The sequence below is a fragment of the Bufo bufo genome, chromosome 3 (genome assembly GCF_905171765.1).
Source record: "Bufo bufo chromosome 3, aBufBuf1.1, whole genome shotgun sequence".
NCBI classification, from domain to species: Eukaryota; Metazoa; Chordata; class Amphibia; order Anura; family Bufonidae; genus Bufo; species Bufo bufo.
This window is the reverse complement of record NC_053391.1, coordinates 369,057,306-369,077,850: the sequence shown is the minus strand read 5'-3', so window position 1 is coordinate 369,077,850 and position 20,545 is coordinate 369,057,306. Positions and strand designations below refer to the sequence as shown.

General features: G+C 44.2%; 2 protein-coding genes across 3 annotated transcripts in view; one reads left to right on the top strand and one right to left on the bottom strand.

Annotated features, from left to right (window-relative positions):
- YARS1 (tyrosyl-tRNA synthetase 1) overlaps nt 1-15,483 on the top strand; it is a 70,120-nt gene extending 54,637 nt beyond the window's left edge. For both annotated transcript variants that reach the window (XM_040424588.1, XM_040424587.1), the window contains exons 7-14: nt 1,112-1,204; nt 9,938-10,073; nt 10,158-10,243; nt 12,597-12,732; nt 13,202-13,299; nt 13,648-13,841; nt 14,484-14,625; nt 14,714-15,483. In XM_040424588.1, coding sequence (XP_040280522.1) covers nt 1,112-1,204; nt 9,938-10,073; nt 10,158-10,243; nt 12,597-12,732; nt 13,202-13,299; nt 13,648-13,841; nt 14,484-14,625; nt 14,714-14,824 — 996 coding nt within the window. In that variant the 3' untranslated portion in view covers nt 14,825-15,483. The remainder of the gene's footprint in view (nt 1-1,111; nt 1,205-9,937; nt 10,074-10,157; nt 10,244-12,596; nt 12,733-13,201; nt 13,300-13,647; nt 13,842-14,483; nt 14,626-14,713) is intronic.
- Nucleotides 15,484-16,349: 866 nt separating this feature from the next.
- KIAA1522 (KIAA1522 ortholog) overlaps nt 16,350-20,545 on the bottom strand; it is a 65,711-nt gene continuing 61,515 nt past the window's right edge. The window contains exon 7 of the mRNA XM_040424586.1: nt 16,350-17,680. Coding sequence (XP_040280520.1) covers nt 17,676-17,680 — 5 coding nt within the window. The 3' untranslated portion in view covers nt 16,350-17,675. The remainder of the gene's footprint in view (nt 17,681-20,545) is intronic.

Genomic DNA, 20,545 nt, shown 5'->3' with positions numbered 1-20,545 from the left:
GCCATTATATAATTTGTTTTTGGCATTGTTTACCGTTTTTTCACCACCCGCTAGCTCTCCTTAAAAGGAGTCTGTCACCTACCTGGCCGGTTTTAAACAGATCACATTGTTCAGTGGGGCACAAAGACATGACACAGATGTTACCTGTGTTTAGTTTTTCAGATACTTCAAATCGCCCAAAAAGTCGTTTTTATCATATGCTAATGAGCCGTCGGAAGTGCCCAGGGGTGGAGAGTTTTCTGAAAGTGCCCAAGTTCCCCCGCCTCACTTGCGCCTAACTCCGCCCCTCAGCAAGCTCAGGCCAGCCCTGTGGCTCTGTGACATCATATATCCCTATAGGCCGTTCGCGCATCGCTGCCGGGCCCGGGCAAGCGCAGTGTTCTGCACAGGGGCACAGGGATATGGAGTGCGCATGTACCAGTTACTGGCGTGAAATTGGCGCATGCGCACTGCATATCTCTGTGCCTCTGGTTGTAACCATGGAAACGAGCAGTGTATAATTGTGATGGAAAAATCCAGCCAGCCAGCAAAGGAGGCAATATGGACAATCACAATACTGTAAGTGGCTTGTATTAACTTCCTCTACATAATAAATGCTATTTGCTGAAGTGAGACAATCCCTTTAAGGCTGCAATTCCCAGACAGGCCATGGGTTTAATGACCTGAACTGATAGCATCATGTATACCTATGATGCTGTACGTTTGGTTCATGAGACTTGTGGTCAGTTTGTGAACTGCACCCCTAATACATATGCCCACGTTATGGTTGTTTAAATGAGGTCTATTAGTCAGTTTTCCCTGAGATAGCTGGTGGACACTAGCTTCTATGTGTCATTACTTCTCCAGAGCACAAAGGGGGCACTGGTATCTTGTGGGGGGCACAAAGGGAGATTAATGATTTAAGGAGAGACGCAAGTGAGTATTATTGCTGTGTGTGGAGACAAAGAAGGGCAATATTATGGTGGGACATGGCTGTAAAGAGAAGTTGCATTGGACAGAGGACAAGCTGAACCATTGTATGAGGCTCCATGAACATTGTGGAGCTATACCTTGGCATTGCAGATAATGAGGACACTAAGTTTACTGTGCATTTTCTTTTCCTCCCCTCTAGTACCTTCCGGCTCTGGGTTACACAAAGCGGATCCACTTGATGAACCCTATGGTTCCTGGACTTACAGGCAGCAAGATGAGCTCATCTGAAGAGGTACTGGTGGGAAACAGAAATACTTGGTACTTTGGCTGAATTTGATTATTGCAGGCATCTAGATTTGTATACCTGAAGATCCCTTCTTCCTTGACATTGGTGGGGATCCCAGTTGCTGAACCTCCAGCAAGTACAGTAGGGCTCTATATAAATGAAGGGAAATAAATATTCACTAAATGTGACATTTATCATCTAAATGTAGAGTTCTAGGAGACTGCTCAGCTGTTTCTTTTAAAGGGGTTTTAATATTTATGACCTATCCTCAAAATAGGTCATCAATATCAGATTGGTGGGGATCCTACACCCGGCACCCCCGCCAATCAGCTCGTTGAAGAGAAAGCCATGCTCCGTGTGAGCGCAGCTTCCCCTTCATTGTTTACCTGCTCGCCGTCGACATTGCAGCGGTGAGCAGGTGCAATTAGAAGCCATTAATTTCAATGGGACGGCTCGTTCTTATACACTTAAATAGGAACAAGCCGTCCCATAGAAGTGAATGGGATGGCTTGTACTTACACCTGCTCACTGCTGTATGCCCCCGCTGATCTGATATTGATGACCTATCCTGAAGATAGGTCATCAATATTAAAATCCCGGAAATCCCCTTTAACTCTCGTAGAGTAGAATGGAAGGAGCTGACTTGATGCAGTAGTTGAACCCCTGGTCTTGACAAGTGTGGTCCCCAAACGTGGTCATTAAATTCTATTGTATAAAAAGTATATTTTATTTTTTAGGAAGGGGGAAGCAGTAATGCAGTACATAGGTAGTGGTTGCACTTATCAACCACTTACGCTGACATTATATCTTAACACTGATGGATTTACTAAAGGAAACAGCTTTGTACATGTGATCATATGCTGCTTGTTCATTGTAGTTTGGTACATCGCCTGTCATGGCTTTACATTGCCTCCCTTTGCCCTTTAGTATGTGTTTACACATTGAGGTTATATCACGCCATTTGGTATGGTTTTGCAAAAAAACACAATGCATCTGCAATGTGTGTACAAAGAGTTAGCAGGTCCACATCACTGTGTACACACTGATAAGCCTCGGCGGACACAGCATCAGAGCCCTACAATCCAGGAGTATATGTCAAACATGTTTATAGGGCTTGTGACACAGTGAGAGGTTTGGTCTGGTAAAACAGGTATTTTCCTCCCAGCATGTGCTGCTGGGCTGATTTACAGCCAGGTGAGGTAAAAAACCGGACTGGATTTTAAATGCCGGTCCGGGTTTTGGCAGCATCTGGCTGTCCTTAAATAGGCAGCTGGGCTCAGAAGCCATGTCTCTGTGTTGGGATCTGGGAGCCTTGTTTCTGGATGAAGGCTTTCTACCTGTTTGATGTGAAAACAGGTTGGTGCTGCTATCAGCAAGGACTCTTTGAAGCAGAATTGCCGCATGGTGTGAATTACCACCAACACCGCAAGGTGACTTTTTGTTTGAATAGGACTGCTTGTTTTGTCACTTGCCTAAAGTGTGAATAAAACACTGAACTGTTTGATCCAAAGAACTTGTTGTTGCCTCTATACTGCGTCTGCTAATCCTGTCTACCAGAGCGAGTCCCCACAATTGGTGGAGGATTCGGGCAAGAGCAGTGAGGCTGGCATGAACGCCGATATTTTTGGTTTCTGCATTTTTCAGGCACGGTTGTATGTCGTACATTAAACCAGCTGTATTGCAACCAGTGCCCCATGACAAAATGGAGGCTGTTGTAAAGGCCCTCATGGAGGCTAATCTGCAGCAGCGAGAGACAAACCTGTAGCAAAGCGAGGCTAATAAGCAGCAGGAGACTAACCAGTTGCTGCTACAACACGTGATGGCTTTGCAGACAGCAGGAGCAACCCCGAGCATCCACGATGCCCAGAAAGCAGTCCGTACTGCGATTCCTAAGATGACCCCCGCAGACGACATCGAAAACTACCTGGCAACGTATGAGAAAGTGGACATCAGGGAAAATCTACCCCGTGACCAGTGGGCTGAGGTCGTCGCTCCATTCCTGGGATCCGTTTCCCAGCGGGCGTATTTCGACTTGCAGGACGATCAAGCGGCCGACTACCAAAAAATAAAGGGTGAGATTTTGGCAAGACTGGGGGTGAATGTGTTGGTCCGGGCCCAGTGGGTACATCAGTGGGGGTTTAAGCCGGCTGAGCCTGCGAGGACCCAGTATTATGACTTTACTCCACCTCTTGCAAAAGTGGCTACAGCCTGATGTGCCCCGGCTATGCTGGATAGACTATTAGCCGATATGTTCTGGAGGGCTTTGCCATACCCTCTTCAGCACTGGATCGGTCAGGTGTCTCCTGGCAATACCCTTGAGATGGTGGATCTGGTGGAACACTATGAAGCTACCAGGAATCTAAAGGAGGGTTCTGTCGGGAGGGAGGTCGGCAAACCCCGGAAATCTCTAACCCAGGCCCGGAGATTTGAGCCGATAAAACCCGCCTGTGATGTACCCACGGCGGACCTGGCTCCGATAGTCTGCTAGCAGTGTCAGGAGCCTGGCCATGTAAGGGCTGACTGTCCCCATCGGGTTGAGCCCATGGACACTAACTATGGCTACCGTCAGTCGCTATATGCTAGGAGGCTGTGTGCAACAGGTACCCCAGAGTCTCTAGATCACTTGTGGCAGGTGGAAGTGGTAGACACTCCGGCGGAGGCTCTGCTGGACTTAGGGAGTCTGGTGACCCTAGTAAGGGCTACCCTGGTGCGGTCCACTGAGTATCCTGGCCGGAAAGTTGGGGTGATGTGCATCCACGGAGACTTAAAAGACTAACCCACCGCGCTGGTGTCTCTAACCACGGTGGCCGGTGGATGGACCCACGAAGTGGCTGTCGCCACAAATCTACATTATGAACTCATAATAGGGAGAGACTTCCCGGCACTGTGGCCTGTGATGAGAGTAACTGATACCCATGAGACAGGGGTAACCCTAGCAGAGTGGCCTGGCTCAGGGGGGAGACCGAAGGGCCAGCGGTAGGGGTGACCACCACTTCGGTGGAAGAGGGGGAGACAACCCCGCTAAGTGTGATGGTGGGAGACGTGGAGGCCGGGTCCTGGATTGGCAGACCTCAATGTATCCGGGGATAATTTTGGCACCGCCCAACGTCAGGACCCAACCCTATCCCGCGCCTGGGAAAATGTGTTAATAGTATGGTGAACCACAACAACATGGGGCAGAGTCACTGTTTCCCCGTTTTGTGGTTAGATCTAGCCCAACAACACGTTCTCGGGGGTCACCTGGGGCTGCAGAAAACTCAGGATCGTATTCTACAGCGGTTTTACTGGCCCAGCATATTCAAAGAAGTGGAAGAGTTTTGTAAGTCTTGCCCGACCTGCCAGATAACTAGCCCCCAGCCACATTTATGTAGTCCCCCTAGTACCTCTCCTGATTATCGAAGTACTGTTTGACTGAATAGCTATGGACCTCATAGGCCCAGTACCGAAGTCCGCCAGAGGGCATCAACACATCTTAGTTATTCTAGACTACGCCACTCGGTACCCAGAGGCGGTGCCACTGCGACCTTCATCGGCCAAACTCATAGCTAAGGAGTTAATGGAGATGTTTTCCCGAGTGGGACTACCTAAAGAGGTTCTGAACGACCAAGGGACCCCTTTTATGTCCAAAGTGATGAGGGAACTCTGTAAAGCGCTGCACATAAAACAGGGTGAATAAAAATCAATGATTTAAAAAAAACTAAAAACTAAAAAATCTGAGTTCTGATTTAAATCAGATTTTTTTTATCTAAAATGCTTTTTGAGGAAAATATATTACCAACCAAAGGTTATTCCATCATGAAATAAAGATTAGTTTTTTCATTATGTAGAATAAGGCTGTACATGGACTCCCATATTGTTGAATGGATTAGGTAGTGGCTGAGGGACAGACAACAGAGGGTTGTAGTCAATGGAGTATATTCAGACCAAGGTCTTGTTACCAGTGGGGTACCTCAGGGATCTGTTCTGGGACCCATATTGTTTAATATCTTTATCAGCGAAATTGCGGAAGGCCTCGATGGTAAGGTGTGTCTTTTTGCTAATGACACAGATTTGTAACAGGGTTTATATTCCTGGAGGGATACACCAAATGGAAAAGGATTTAGGAAAACTAGAGGAATGGTCAAAAATCTGGCAACTAAAATTTAATGTTGATAAGTGCAAGATAATGCACCTGGGGCGTAAAAACCCAAGAGCAGAATATAAAATCAGTGATACAGTCCTAACCTCAGTATCTGAGGAAAGGGATTTAGGGGTCATTATTTCAGAAGACTTAAAGGTAGGCAGACAATGTCATAGAGCGGCAGGAAATGCTAGCAGAATGCTTGGGTGTATAGGGAGAGGCATTACCAGTAGAAAGAGGGAGGTGCTCATGCCGTTCTACAGAGCACTAGTGAGACCTCATTTGGAGTATTGTGCGCAGTACTGGAGACCATATCTCCAGAAGGATATTGATACTTTGGAGAGAGTTCAGAGAAGAGCTACTAAACTAGTACATGGATTGCAGGATAAAACTTACCAGGAAAGGTTAAAGGACCTTAACATGTATAGCTTGGAAGAAAGATGAGACAGAGGGGATATGATAGAAACTTTTAAATACATAAAGGGAATCAACAAGGTAAAAGAGAAGAGAATATTTAAAAGAAGAAAAACTGCTACAAGAGGACATAGTTTTAAATTATAGGGGCAAAGGTTTAAAAGTAATATCAGGAAGTATTACTTTACTGAGAGAGTAGTGGATGCATGGAATAGCCTTCTTGCAGAAGTGGTAGCTGCAAATACAGTGAAGGAGTTTATGCATGCATGGGATAGGCATAAGGTCATCCTTCATATAAGATCGGGCAAGGGGCTATTCATAGTATTCAGTATATTGGGCAGACTAGATGAGCCAAATGGTTCTTATCTGCCGACACATTCTATGTTTCTATATGTGTAATTTTTTGGTAAATAAATTCTATTAATCCATTCACAATGTCATGCTCTTCCAGAGGTTTTTGTAAGATTATTGGCCAGTTTCTCTGCCTACAAGATATTATCACAGATGCTTGGTTTACTTTTGCAGTTCTCAAAACTGAATTTGACTCAGCAGAGATCACATGCCTCTTCTTCACAGCAAAAATGTTATAACATGAACAGAGTTGAGAAAAATACCTTAATCCTAACTTCTACAACCCTATGAATGCAGAATCAACCTAATCAAACTAAGGCTACTTTCACACTTGCGTTCAGAGCGGGTCCGTCTGGTATCTGCACAGACGGATCCGCTCCTATAATGCAAACGCTTAGATCCGTTCAGAACGGATCCGTTTGCATTACCATGTTCATGATAATGCAAACAGATCCGTTTTGACTTTACATTGAAAGTCAATGGGGGACGGATCCGTTTGAATATTGAGCCATACTGTGTCAACTTCAAATGGATCCGTCCCCATTGACTTACATTGTAAGTCTGGACGGATCCGTTTGCCTCCGCACGGCCAGGCGGACACCTGAACGCTGCAAGCAGCGTTCAGGTGTCCGTCTGCTGAGCGGAGCGGAGGACAAACGCTGCCAGACTGATGCATTCTGAGCGGATCCGCCTCCACTCAGAATGCATTAGGACGGATCCGTTCGGGGCCGCTTGTGAGAGCCTTCAAACGGAACTCACAAGCGGAGCCCCGAACGCTAGTGTGAAAGTAGCCTAATATGAAAAGTTGTTATTCTAAAAATCTTCATCTACTTGCATATTATGAGTTATACCAGCAAGAATTAGTCTTTATGTAGAAAACTATGATTTAAATCAAGCCTTACTGACTAGTTATTTAAATCGTGATTTAAATCATTTTGTTTTAAATCAAATCCACCCTGACATAAAACAACTTCAGACGTCCGTTTATTATCCGCAAACGGACGGTCTGGTAGAACCGTTTAACCAAACATTAAAAAATATGTTGAAAAAGGTAGTGTCTAAAGATGGGAAGGACTGGGACCTCCTTCTGCCCTATCTCATGTTCACAGTGCGAGTTTACCCCAGGCCTCTTGGGTTCTTGCCCTTCAAACTTCTATATGGCAGACACCCTCCCGGTCTCTTGGACGTGGCCGAAGAGGCGTGGGAACAACAACCCACTCCACGTAAAAGTGTCATTGAGTACGTTACCCAGATGCAAGATTGGATAGAGATGTTGCCTCTTGTTAGGGAGCATATGGAGGCAGCTCAGCGAGCCCAGAGTCGGGTCTATAATCGGCAGGCTCGGGTCCGGATCTTTAACCCATGTGATCGGGTTTTGGTTCTGGTGCTGACAGTGGACAGTAAGTTCCTGGCTAGGTGGCAGGGTCCCTACGAGGTGCTCGAGGAAAATTGGAGATGTAAACTACAAGGTACACCAGCCAGGGTGGCGAAAGCCGGAGCAGGTTTTCCATGTGAATTTACTCAAACCGTGGAAAGATAGGGAAACCTGTACAGAAGGTTTCCTAGGAGAAGAGGTCCCGGCCCCTCTGTCTGATGCAAGAGTGGCGGCTGCCACAGTAAAATTTGCTGACAGTCTCTCCTCTAAACAGACTCAGGAGGCCAGGCAGTTCGTTAGTTGGAACACGGATGTGTTCTCGGACCTCCCTGCACTTCCATAATCCAGCATGACATTGTCACTGAGCCTCAGGCAAAAGTCTGATTAAACCCACACCGGATACCCGAGGCTCAGCGACAAGCCATATCTGAGGAGGTGCAGCTAATCTTGCAGCTAGACGTCATTGAGGAGTCAAAAAGTGAGTGGGCCAGTCTTATAGTATTGATACCCAAGCCGAACAGGACGTTATGGTTTTGTAACGACTTTCGAAAACTTAACGAGGTTTCCAAATTCGATGCGTATCCCATGCCACGGGTGGATGAGCTCATCGAGAGGTTAGGACAAGCCCGGTATTTTTCTGTTTGGGACTTCACAAAAGGGTACTGGCAGGTGCCCTTAACGGAGGCTGCCAAAGAGAAAACTGTCTTCATCACGCCTGAGGGGCTGTATCAATATAAGGTCTTACCCTTTGGTCTGCATGGCACCCCTGCCACTTTACAGCGACTAATGGACATTGTGCTTCCTCCACATGGTTGGTATGCTTCGGCTTACCTGGACGATTTATCAACCACAGTATCGACTGGGAAAGTCACCTACCCAAAGTGCAGGCTGTAGTGGACTCCCTTCGGAAAGCTGGCCTAACCGCTAACCCCAAAAAAATGTGCGATAGGGTTAGAAGAGACTAAGTACCTGGGGTATGTCATTGGGCGTGGAGTCATCAAACCCTAAGTGAACAAAATAGAGGCGATATGGAATTGGCCCTGTTCTGTCACCACTAGGCAAATAAAGTCATTCCTGGGAATGGTGGGCTATTACATGAGGTTTGTTCCCCACTTTGCTTCTCTAGCCGCGCCCTTGACAGGACTCTTGAAGGGACACAAGTCAATGATGGTTCGCTGGGATGATCGGGCAGAAGAGGCTTTCTCCGCTTTGAAGTCTGCCCTGTGCGGGTCCCCGGTTTTGGTGACACCCGACTTCAAAAGGGAGTTTATAGTACAGACCGATGCCTCCGAAGTAGGCTTCGGTGCTGTACTGTCTCAGGAAGTCAACGGGGAGGAGCATCCCATTGTCTTCTTCAGCCGTAAGCTCACCCCAGCCGAGACCCGGTATAGTATAGTGGAGAGAGAGTGCCTGGCTATCAAGTGGGCACTAGAATCTCTCTGCTATTATCTATTGGGGAGAAAATTCCGCTTGGTGACTGACTACTCCCCTCTAAAGTGGATGAGCCAGGCCAAGGACAGAAATACCCGGGTCACCCGATAGTTTATCTCCCTAAAAACGTTAAGTTTTCGGTGGAACACGGGGCAGGCCGGTTACAGGGAAACGCGGATGCCCTGTCCTGGGTACACTGTCTGGCGTGTGTTCACCCCCCAGGGTTGAACAAAGGGGGGGGGGGGGGGGGGTGGTGTATGTGACACAGTGAGAGATTTGGTCTGCGAAAACAGGTATTTTCCTCCCAGCATGTGCTGCTGGGCTGATTTACAGCCAGATGAGGTCAAATACCGGACCGGATTTTAAATGCCAGTCTAGGTTTTGGCAGCACCTGGCTGTCCTTAAATAGGCAGCTGGGTCAGAAGCCATGTCTCTGTGTTGGGATCTGGGAGCCTTGTGTCTGGATGAAGGCTTGCTACCTGTTTGGTGTAAAAACAGGTTGGTGCTGCTATCAGCAAGGACTCTTTGAGGCTGAACTGCCACATGGATTGAATTACCACCAACACCGCAAGGTGACTTTTTGTTTGAATATGACTGCTTGTTTTGTTACTTGCCTAAAGTGTGAATAAAACACTGAACTGTTTGATCCAAAGAACTTGTTGTTGCCTCTATACTGCGTCCACTAATCCTGTCTACCAGAGCGAGTCCCCACAGGCTCCATTTACCCAATGGAGACCCAAAATAGGTTTCTGTCTAGGTAGTATGTCTGCATACCTTTTTTCCCCAACTGTATAGCACAGCGCAGCAGGCTGCTTATTCATAGAGGGCTACTTTAAAAAAATAAAAAAGTATACCATGTGATATGTTATATATGTTTTTGGTTTCTTTTACAATGGGAGCCCATGGGCAACGTATGCCATTCTATGCCTATACGGTGGTATAGGTCTTAGCTTTCTGTTGCAGATATACAATAGATCAGGAAGTCTTCCATCGAAATGCTCAGACACAAGAAGTTTGATTTATTCATTGATTTTTCCTAATGTTTTAGGAATCAAAAATCGATCTCCTAGACTCCCCTTCTGATGTGAAGAAGAAGCTAAAGAAAGCTTTTTGTGAACCAGGAAATATAGAGAATAATGGTGTCTTAAGTTTTGTTAGGCATGTCCTCTTCCCTCTTAGGTCAGGTGAGTGATTGTACGGTTTATAAGTGGGATTCCTCATTTGACCGATGCTGGAGGACTTATATTTTATTTGCTCTTCTTTCTCAGAGTTTGTTATTCTTCGTGATGAGAAATTTGGTGGAAATAAAACCTACACAGACTTTGAGACGCTGGAAAAAGACTTTGCCGAACAGGTAAGAAGATGATAATGTTCTCCTATTTTTTAGTGTCTGGGTATGAAAAGAGATATCTCCCAGAGAAAGAGAACTGTCTCACTAGTGTCATCTATTGGAAGTGGCTCCCGATAAGTCGATGTTTCATTTTTCAACAAACCTTGGAACGTGGGAACCATATATCCATCCACAGACGGCTGTTTCACAGTACTTACCCCTCTCGAGTACGGAGTAGGATTCTGACTGGTTGAGTGAGATGCCTTGGCTGTACTTAAACAGGACCTGTAACCAATCCTGACATTTCTGTGTTGTATTTCCCAATGTAATAATTCTGGAGCATCTATTTTTAGGATTTTGTGTAATTCCTTTTTTTTATTCCTGCTAGAAGTTATGAATGAATCACTAGCAGTTTGCAATAAAGGTCCAGATGGGTGTCACTGGTTGGGGTTGTGTCCCTGCACAGTCTGAGAGTGACACAACCTTAACTAGTAACACCCATCTGGACCTTCATTGCAAGCTGCTAGTAATTCATAACTTGTTGCAGAAATAATCAAGGAATTGTAAATCATAGTCATAAGAATAGATAGAATAGAAAATAATATGCAAAGAATTATCTCCCAGCGACAGAGATATGCCTCACTAGTGCTTCCTATGAGTCGGTGTATATAAGGGGTTGTCTCACCTTGCTATTTCAGGCTGAGGCTGCTGGCTAGCTCTGCACTTTCTGCTCTGTAGGTGGTTGGCGACTGGGAAGTTGATTGATAGCATAGGCAAGGAGATAGGATAATGTAATCCCACCCCTTGCCTGTGCGTGCACGCTAATGAGGCTGCTAATGAATCATATTCACTAGCAGCTTCAGCGGCGAGGACCTTTTCCTAATCGTGACAACCAGCTAGCTATAGTAAGCCTGGTTGTCACAATCTGTCCCTTGTTTTGCCATGCTCTACCCCCACCCTTTATACCATAGTGGAAAAAGTTCTTATTGTGCTCCCTTCCTCTGTCTGCAAAAAGTCAGTTTGTAACCGCCATGATTTTCCTATCGGTCTCAATTCATATATTCTCTCCCTTCCCTTTGCCAACTATTCAACAGAAAAGATAATCACAAGTACAGCCAAACTAAGGGGCCCTTTACACGGGCCGAGAATCCTAAAGATAATCACTAGTGAGCGTTCATAGGAACACTCGTTAGCGATTATGCACCGCTGATTACCCGATGAAGAGCGAAATTTGTTCATCAGGTAATCCAATCGTTTGTGCACACACAAAAATGTTTGACGGTAGCAGGTTGTGCCGTGTATTCACGATCTGCTGCCAGCAAATGAGTCAGTATGGGCACGAGCGATGGCATTGGAGATCGCTCCTCCCCATACTGTGGAGGAGATCGCTGCATGTAAATGCAGTGGTCTCCTTCACCAACGAGCAGCAGACTGTCAGGAAGAAACGCTTCCCTCCCGACTATCTGCTGCTCTGCTGTGTAAAGGGACCTTATACATTCGATTCTCTCCATTAAATATTTGCTCCTGAGTGCATGGTTATCTTTTGTATTTGCTCCCAGTAAACGCACTGCCCATCCTCTGATTATGATATCAGGGGACAGCTACATTTGGCTACAGTATGTTTCAAAGCTACAGCAGCAGCCCAGAAGCTGTGAAGAACAGCTTCAAGGCTGCGCCTGCCTCCGAGCTGTTTTACTGCAGACTACAGATAAGAGGTGGCTGGGGAGAGGATACAGGTGTTTGGGAAAGGGGGCTATCCCGCATTTGAGCCTATGCGCACTCCCATGATTCTGGCCACCAGACAGGCCAGATGTGTTTCTTCGGGTCCATTCACACGTCCGCAAATGGGTCCGCATCCGTTCCACAATATCGGGAATGGGTGCGGACCCATTCATTCTCTATGGGGCCGGAAGAGATGCGGAGAGCACACTATATGCTCTCCGCATCCGCATTTCCGGAGCGCAGCCCCGAACTTCCGGGCGGTAGCTCCGCCAAAAAATAGAACATGTCCTATTCTAGTTCTATGGGGGGGTACCGGCCGGGTGTTTTGCAGATCCGCAATACACTACGGACGTGTGAATGGACCCTTACTGTGAGCAATCGTAACCATCACTGCTGGATAGCAGCGGTGGCCATAACCCACAACAACCAGTTGATTCTAAAATGTCTCGAAGAAGCTAAAGGAGGCAATTTTGACAAATTGTATACATTAAGAAGTGGCTTACATTAGTATTTTAATTATAATAAATGACACTTGATGTGACAACCCCTTTAAAATGTATGCACACTATGCTGATAGTAACCGGTGAAAAAATAAACAGTATTATGTAAGACAAGCATGTCATGTCACCTCCTTACTTATATACAACCTTTGCAGAACGTTCATCCTGGAGATCTTAAAGCCGCGGTGGAAAAAGCGCTCAATAAATTGTTAGACCCAATCAGAGAGAAATTCAATAGCCCAGAGTTGAAGAAATTAAGTAATGACGCTTATCCAAATCCCACAAAGCAGAGTGAGTACTGTTTTTTTTCTCTATACCACATCTACTTCTCCTGTAGGTTGGTGTCATACACCAATTCTTCATGGCAGGTTTTTTGAGCCAAAGTCAAAAGTGGGTTGGAAGGAAATGAGTAATATAGAGGGAAGTCTCCTTGTCCTTCCTGCTGAGTCCACTTTTGGCTTTGACTCAAAAAAACTGCTACAAAAAGTTGTGTGATACCATGCTTATGATCGTTTTATTTTTGTATGGATATTACATAATCTACATTTAGATTTTTTTTTTTCCACCAATTTAGTCACAAATCTGTATCTTCATATACCTCTTGGACCTTCTGTGTGGAGAAAGGAGAGTCCAGTGTTTTTTTCAGCACATTTGTACAAGGTCTACCACAGAGGAAGCCTTCAGAAAGCTATTTACGTGCTGCCTTTTTGTGTGCTCACTAACACTGTCAGTTTCTTGTGGATTTTTTTTTAATCCTCAGAGGCTGCGCCTAAAGCACAAAACCAAAGCACTGGCCCAGAGGAAATGATTCCATCTCTTCTGGATCTGCGAGTTGGGAAGGTGCTGACTGTCAGCAGGGTAAGCAGATCTACAGCTATTGTAGTGATTTATGGTATGTTGAAAACTACGTTTAGGAATGTATACTAAATCAAAGTGGACCAGTTGTCACTCCTTACATGTCTTTTGTAGCAAATTATTGTGTTCCCTATTAAAGAATTCTGTTGTTCTCCTGGGAGTAAGACGTTCCTGGAGCGTCTGGCAGCGGCTTTCTTCGCTCTCCCCATATAATACAAGTACATTTCCAGAAGGGATATCAGAGGAGCGTACACAATGCATAGTTGTAGGAAAAGATGTTTCAGTACTAGTTTTAGTACTTACAACATAACAAGGTGTATTGTATTTATTAAACTGTTGTTTCTTCCACAGCATCCAGATGCAGAAACATTATATGTGGAAACAGTGGATGTGGGTGAGGAGAGTCCACGTACTGTGGTTAGTGGATTGGTAAAGTTTGTGCCCTCAGAAGAACTGTTGGGACGCTCCATTGTTGTCCTGTGCAACCTAAAGCGTCAGAAGATGCGTGGCGTGGAGTCACAAGGCATGCTGCTGTGTGCATCTATGTGAGTTCTTCAACTGTTGGGGTTTTTAATGCAAAATCTAAAAACTTATTCTATTACAGTATATCTGCCCCATAAAAATTTAAATGCATACTCCACAGCCTGAACTATGAGTTGGTTCACATTACAGACCTGCATCCAGTTGGATAATGTACCTGTACCCAAATCCTTTTTGTGTGGGTTTCCCTTGGGCAACTAACTGAAAGCTGACTGCCCTGGTTTTATGTTTTTTAAATCCCCTCCATGAATACATTTTGCTGAACAAAATAGTCACTAACCCTCATTGCTAATCCAGAACCAACCTCTGGGCTTGTGCCTGAAGCTTTGTCCTGTGTCCCTGTACTAGACAAGGAATCCTTCTGTATGAGAGAACTTGGGTATAATGCAAATTATGGCTCTCTTTTTTTAGAAAGTGCAAAAAGAATAGTCAAAGAATCAAATGGTATGTGTAGTCCTGATTTTGTGGTTTGGATGTAAGTCCGGTGCACTTGATCCACACAGGACTTTAGTTCAGATCATGCATACTCATCTGAAAGAATTCCCGCCCTAGATTTGTGAACCTTGCTCAGTGAGTGGAGGTGCTCTTTAATCTGAAGTGATCTTCTAAATACTTATGAGTTTTATCATTTTACATTTTCCTCTCAGAGAAGGAGAAAATAAACAAGTAGAACCTCTGGACCCTCCTGCAGATTGTGCTCCTGGAGAGCGAATTTATATTGAGGGATATGAGAATGGAGAACCTGAGGCAGAACTTAAACCGAAGAAGAAAGTCTTTGAAAAGCTGCAGGTACTTTTCCCATTTCACGCCATACTTGTCCACCTAATTCACCATCTATCATCATTAAGGCCACAATGCTTTCTCTTTCTGTCTGCAGGCGGACTTCAAAATCTCTGAGGATTTGTTTGCTCAGTGGAAAGAAATGAAGTTTCTGACTAAGCTGGGGCCTGTGACCTGTAAAACACTACGAGGTGGAAGTATTAGCTGATTGAACACCTCCTATCCCATCCAGTAGCTTAGATGTCGTCACTCATGTCTTTGTGAGAAGAATTGGACCTTAGGATGAAGATATGTCCTGCCATTTATATTGATAGGTGCATGGGGCTGCATCTGTACACATCATTCCTGTCCTGGTCTTAACCATTGTACTGTCAAATCAAATAAAGACTTCTCATTTACTCTTGTTCTAGTTCATCCCCAGAAAACAACACAGATTTGGTTACCACATTTTTATGAAAGATTATACAGATTTCCAATCAAAAGCATATGACAAATATATATATATCATCAACTAAAAGTAAAACCTCATTTTGGTCTCTAATGTTAGGGCTAAGCCCCAGAGATGACTATATTTGTACAAAAATCAGTAATTTGTTCTAACAGAAAAAAACCTTATGTATGTGGATAAGGCCTTGTGCACACAAACACAGATCTGCAAAACAGTGATGACATCTGTGTTGCATCCGTTTTTTTTCAGGCCCACTGACTACAATGGGTCTGTGGTCCACATTTCGCAGCCAAGTATAGGACATGTTCAACCCTTTTGTGGAACAGACACGTGGGATAATCCGTGTGCTCTCCGCATCCGTGTTCTTTCCACAAAGGTCAGAACATGCCTCGTACTTGGCCGCAATATACGGAGCCATTGAAAAAAAAAACAAAAAAAAAAAACTGATTAAAGAAGGGCGTCAAACGGAATTCATCTATATTTTGCGGGTACTGCAAAATGCATATGGTCATGTGCATGAGGCCTAACTAAAAGTTACAACCCTTCTTGTGCTCATTTTCAGTGATGGCCAGTTCGCCCGCGAACACATGTGAGCTGCCATCTTAAATCACAAGTCCGGCGAGGCACAGGTAAGTCCTTACCTGTGCCTGCACCGCGAGCCGGTCTGAAAAAAATGCGGTCACCGGGAGCAGGCAGTTCCGAGAACAGCCGCCGGGGGCCTTCATCGGGCTGTTCTCGGAACTGCCTGCTCCCGGTGACCGCATTTGTTTCAGACCGGCTCGCGGCGCAGGCAAGAACTTAAGATGGCAGCTCGCATGTGTTCGCGGGCGAACTGGTCATCACTGCTCATTTTATCCTTTGAACTTTCCAGAACATTCTTCAATTTATGTAAAATGACTCTAAGGGTAGGTGCACATTGCAGCAGAAAAATCTGCATGAGTTAACTATGGATTTTGCTGCAAATTGGTTGTTGATTTCACCCTGTGCCCTGCAAAGGGTGAAATCCAGGGCGGAAATCTGCAGCATAGATTTACACTGTGGATCAACGTTCGCTGCAGATTTTTTCAGCAGTGCGTGGCTGAGATTTGCTAAAATCTTTTTTACTTTGCTCAGATTAGGAATTTACCGCATGCATATCTGCACCAGCCAATCCTCAGTTTAGCCGTCCTGTGCGAACGTACCCTAAGGTCGGAGGAGGACATCACTCCTGAGAGTAAAGGTTAAATACAGTACCCCATTAAACATAACTCCCCCATATATTAGAAGACCACAAAAAAAGACAGTATTTGTATGTGCTGACAAGATTTACTTTGAATCACAGCTATACATAGGCCATTACAGGCAAATCAGATAAAGCCAGTTTTTTTTTTTAAATAAAAGATGTATGTTTTATACAGTATATAGGTAATAAAGGCAGTTTGATAGGCTTTAAGGCAGTGCGGTGATTTGTATTTAACCAATCCCCTCAGGGAAGCATCAGTCTGCGGACCGTGAACAAGAGGGGCTAAACCCAGCCGTGCCTGATGGTCGCCCCAAAGAGCCTCTGGTTTTGTGCTGGAAATCAATAGTGTAATTAGCTTGTCACAATCCAGCATATCATGTCACTGCACATGGCCGTTGTGCACTTAGCGGATTGTCCATTAAGATGAAGATAGTTCAGATCTCTGCATTAGCATTCTGATTATTTTAGGATATTTTATAAAGTATAAGTTGTGAACGTAGCCTAACACTGAATCATAAGGTGCATATTCAAATCTGTAACACGAGGTTTGAGGAAAGGATGGACATGCCCATTGAAGGTACTGACAATGAGCTTACATGTTATATGTTGACTTAATGCCGGCCTTAGAAAAGCAGTAGGCGGGAAGGCTATTTCCCTATAGCGGTCTATGTAAAAACATACACTTCTTTTATTATTTCCATCCTAACCTGGCTCCGTTGTGTGCTTGCTTAGATTAGACTCAGTAGTTCATATGTGACTTTTATAGCATGCCAGTTTAGAATAGGCTAATTTGCAATATTCCTAACCACAAGTAGAAATTCCTAAAATATATTATTTCTATGTAGATAACCAAGAAAAGATCTGTTTCTATTTTCCATAGTGTCAGCTGGAATGACTCCAAGTGTAAGAGAATAGTTGGAATACGACAGGATTACAAGGTAGCTGCAGCATTATAGAAAGAAGTGCTGATTTCTAACATTACATTGTGCAGAATTCTTCTAAACGACAGCATTTACAGACCTTCAACCCTCAGAAAACAGCAGGAATGACACGTTTAGAGCTAGAAAATGTCCTAACTGCTTTTAAATAAAATATACACCAGAATAAAATTCAAAGGTGCTGTACCGTAGGTTGCCACCATAGTGTAGTAGTCTGGCTTTCCACCAGAGGGAGCTCCAGTCAAAGTTCTTGAGCTGAACCAATACAGTAGTTGAAAGTGAAGGAAGTAACAAAAAATGATAATCAACGCCTTTTGCATCTTTAAGACTATATGTATGTATATATATACACAGTTAAGGCATCTGTCGTGAGTCCAGCAGTTTCTGGGGTCTTGTGGAGCGTCAGAGGATCCCTGAGACAGCAGAACCTTGAATATTCCTTGTCACAGGTTTAGGCTGGAAGAAAGAAGAATAATTGATTATAACTGCAGTTTTTTTGTGAATTTAGTGAAAAATTTTGCAGTTGAGTTACTTTCCTGCCATATTACAGGTTCAGGAGTACACATGAATATTGCATTCTGCATGCCCTTGGTACCATTTTCAGTAATATGAATGTTACACTAGACCTATAACACATGATAGAGCACCAAGATCATTTTTCCATAACGGTATTAATCGGTTAATCCTGCCTCCTGACACTACCAATGCCATATGGATTTGTATCACCTCTTAAAGAGGACCTGTCACCACTCCTGACATGCCTGTTTTAATAGCTTCATGCATTCCCCATGTAATAACAATTCAGGAGCATCTATTCTTACGGCTCTATGTTGTGCCATTCCTTTATTATTTGTACTAGAAGTTATGAATAAATTACTAGCAGTCTGCAGTAAGGGTACAGAGGAGTGGTAACCAGTTGGGTGTGTACCTGCACAGACTGAAAATGGCAGCACTGATTGGATAGAGTGAGTCTGTGCAGGGACACACCCCCAACTTAAACAGGCTTGTCAGGAGTGACAAAACTTTGAATTACGTTTTTTTGTAAAGTGTCTTAAATACCCTAATACCTTTTTGTAATACTTTTATTAATGGATTTAACAGAGTTTTGCCTCCCTAAAGCGCACCGTGCTTTCCCTGTGCTCTTTAAATTCAAGTTTCTGCACACTGAGTACGGGCTGTACACTTTATGAATGGGGCCACAGCCTAGTGAGTACGGGCAGGAGCGCATATTGCTGCTCCTGCCCGTGCCCCCTGGAGGTTTACTAAATGATGGCATAGCACATGGGTACTCTGTAACCATGTGCTATGCCAGGATTAGCTGAGAGGAGCGGGCTCCTGCTCTGCTAAGCTAAAAGCTAACATGCCCGCTCCGCCCAGCTAATCCTGGCATAGCACATGGGTACAGGGCAATGTGCGCTCCTGCCCTCCGTGCGCTGCGGCCCCATTCATAAAGTGTACAACCCGTACTCCGTACACCACTGAAAAGTCAGTGGTGTGCAGAAAAGTTTTTTTTTTTTTTTTGTGATGTGTATGGGCAGTGATACTGCGTTTTTAAGGATCAAAATGGGCCACTTTAGAGCTATTTTTCTAATAGAAAGGTACGATTTCAGTAATTAAAGTACATTGCAAAAATGGTCCGTATCACTGCCCCTACACAAAATAAAAATGACAGTTACACAGGGAAAGGTGCGCTTTAGGGAGGGAAAACTAAAAAATCCATTAATAAAGTATATTACAAAAAGTATTATTAGGGCATTTTACAAAAAACGTAGTTAAAACTTTAGTTACTCTGAGGGGACGGTGGTTTCTTTTCAGTTTTATTGACGATACATGTTATCTTGCAAAAGCCTGAATAATGACTTTTTTTTTATATAAAGTACTTTTTTTTGTAATTTTACAACTATTACAATAATTTCTAACTTTTGTTAGAAAAGTTGCAGGTGACAGTTATTGCTTGAGATAATTTTTTATCTAGACTGTAACACCACATATTGAAGGTAGGTAGTTGAATTCTGGGTTCAAAATAGTTAAAAACTGAAATCTCTATCAATTTTGTTTCATATAATGAAGGGTATTCCATACATCAGACTGTTTAAACTGAGAGACCTTATAGAAGGTTGTCCACTGGAATCTTGAGAAAAGAGAGCAATCTGGATAAAAAACTGAGGGATGCGGACGAAAAAAAGAAACCTAAAGCTTTGGTGGAGATTTATCAAAACTGGTGCAAAGGAAAACTCTCTCAGTTGCCTGTAGCAACCAATAGGATGAATCCTTTCATTTTTCAAAGGAGCTCTGAAAAATTATAGGTGGAATTTGCTTGGTTGCTAGGGGAAACTGAGCCAATTTTCCTTTACACCAGTTTTGATCTCCTCCAAAGGGTTTAAGATGGGCACTAGATCACAAACACTGTACATGGATAACTGGGAGAGTATGGTGGACGGACAAGTCTAAGGGCATTACTAGACAGCACGGTCATATTGGCTTGCAATGCGGCCATGCAGTAGTCAAGTACTGCGCAGCCACACGAGCAGTAGTTGGCTCTAATTTAATTACGACTGCACTGTTTAGTTGGTCTGTATTGTTAATGGCCGTTTTGGATCAAAGATAATATGTGAGATATATTAGAATTAAAAGGGGCTGTCCGGTCAATTTTTCATAATTTTTTTTTTAAAAGCTCATAGTGGCATAAAAGAAGTCATACTTACATCTACCAAGTCCAACACGCAGAGACCAGTGGGGACTCGTAGATTGTTGAAATGAGAGTGGTGGGGAATCGTTGGAGGTACGACTTATTTTGGGGGGGAAGGGGGGGGTATGCAATTCTTTAAAACTAAATATTAGCAAAACAACCCATTTAAAAGGGCATCTGTCAGCAGATTTGTACCTATAGATTTGTTACATGTGCTCTTGTCAGCTGAAGGCATCTGCGTTAGTCCCATGTTCATATGTGCCTGCATTGCTGAGAAAAATGATGCTTTAATCTATGTAAATGAGTCTCTAGGACAGGCATGCTCAACCTGCGGCCCCCCAGCTGTTGCAAAACTACAACTCCCATCATTCCCTGACAGCCTACAGATATCATCCTACAGAAGGGCATGGTGGGAGTTGTAGTTTTACAACAGCTGGAGGGCCGCAGGTTGAGCATCCATGCTCTAGGAGCAAAGGGGGCGTTGCAGTTACAGAAAGAGCAGAGCCTCTAGGTGTAACTGCCGCATCCTTTCTACTTTGATTGACAGGGCCAGGCACGCGTGATCACATTTTCACTGCCTGATCCTGTCAATCAAGGTGCAGGGGGTACAGCAGTTGTAGAGCGAGCAGAAC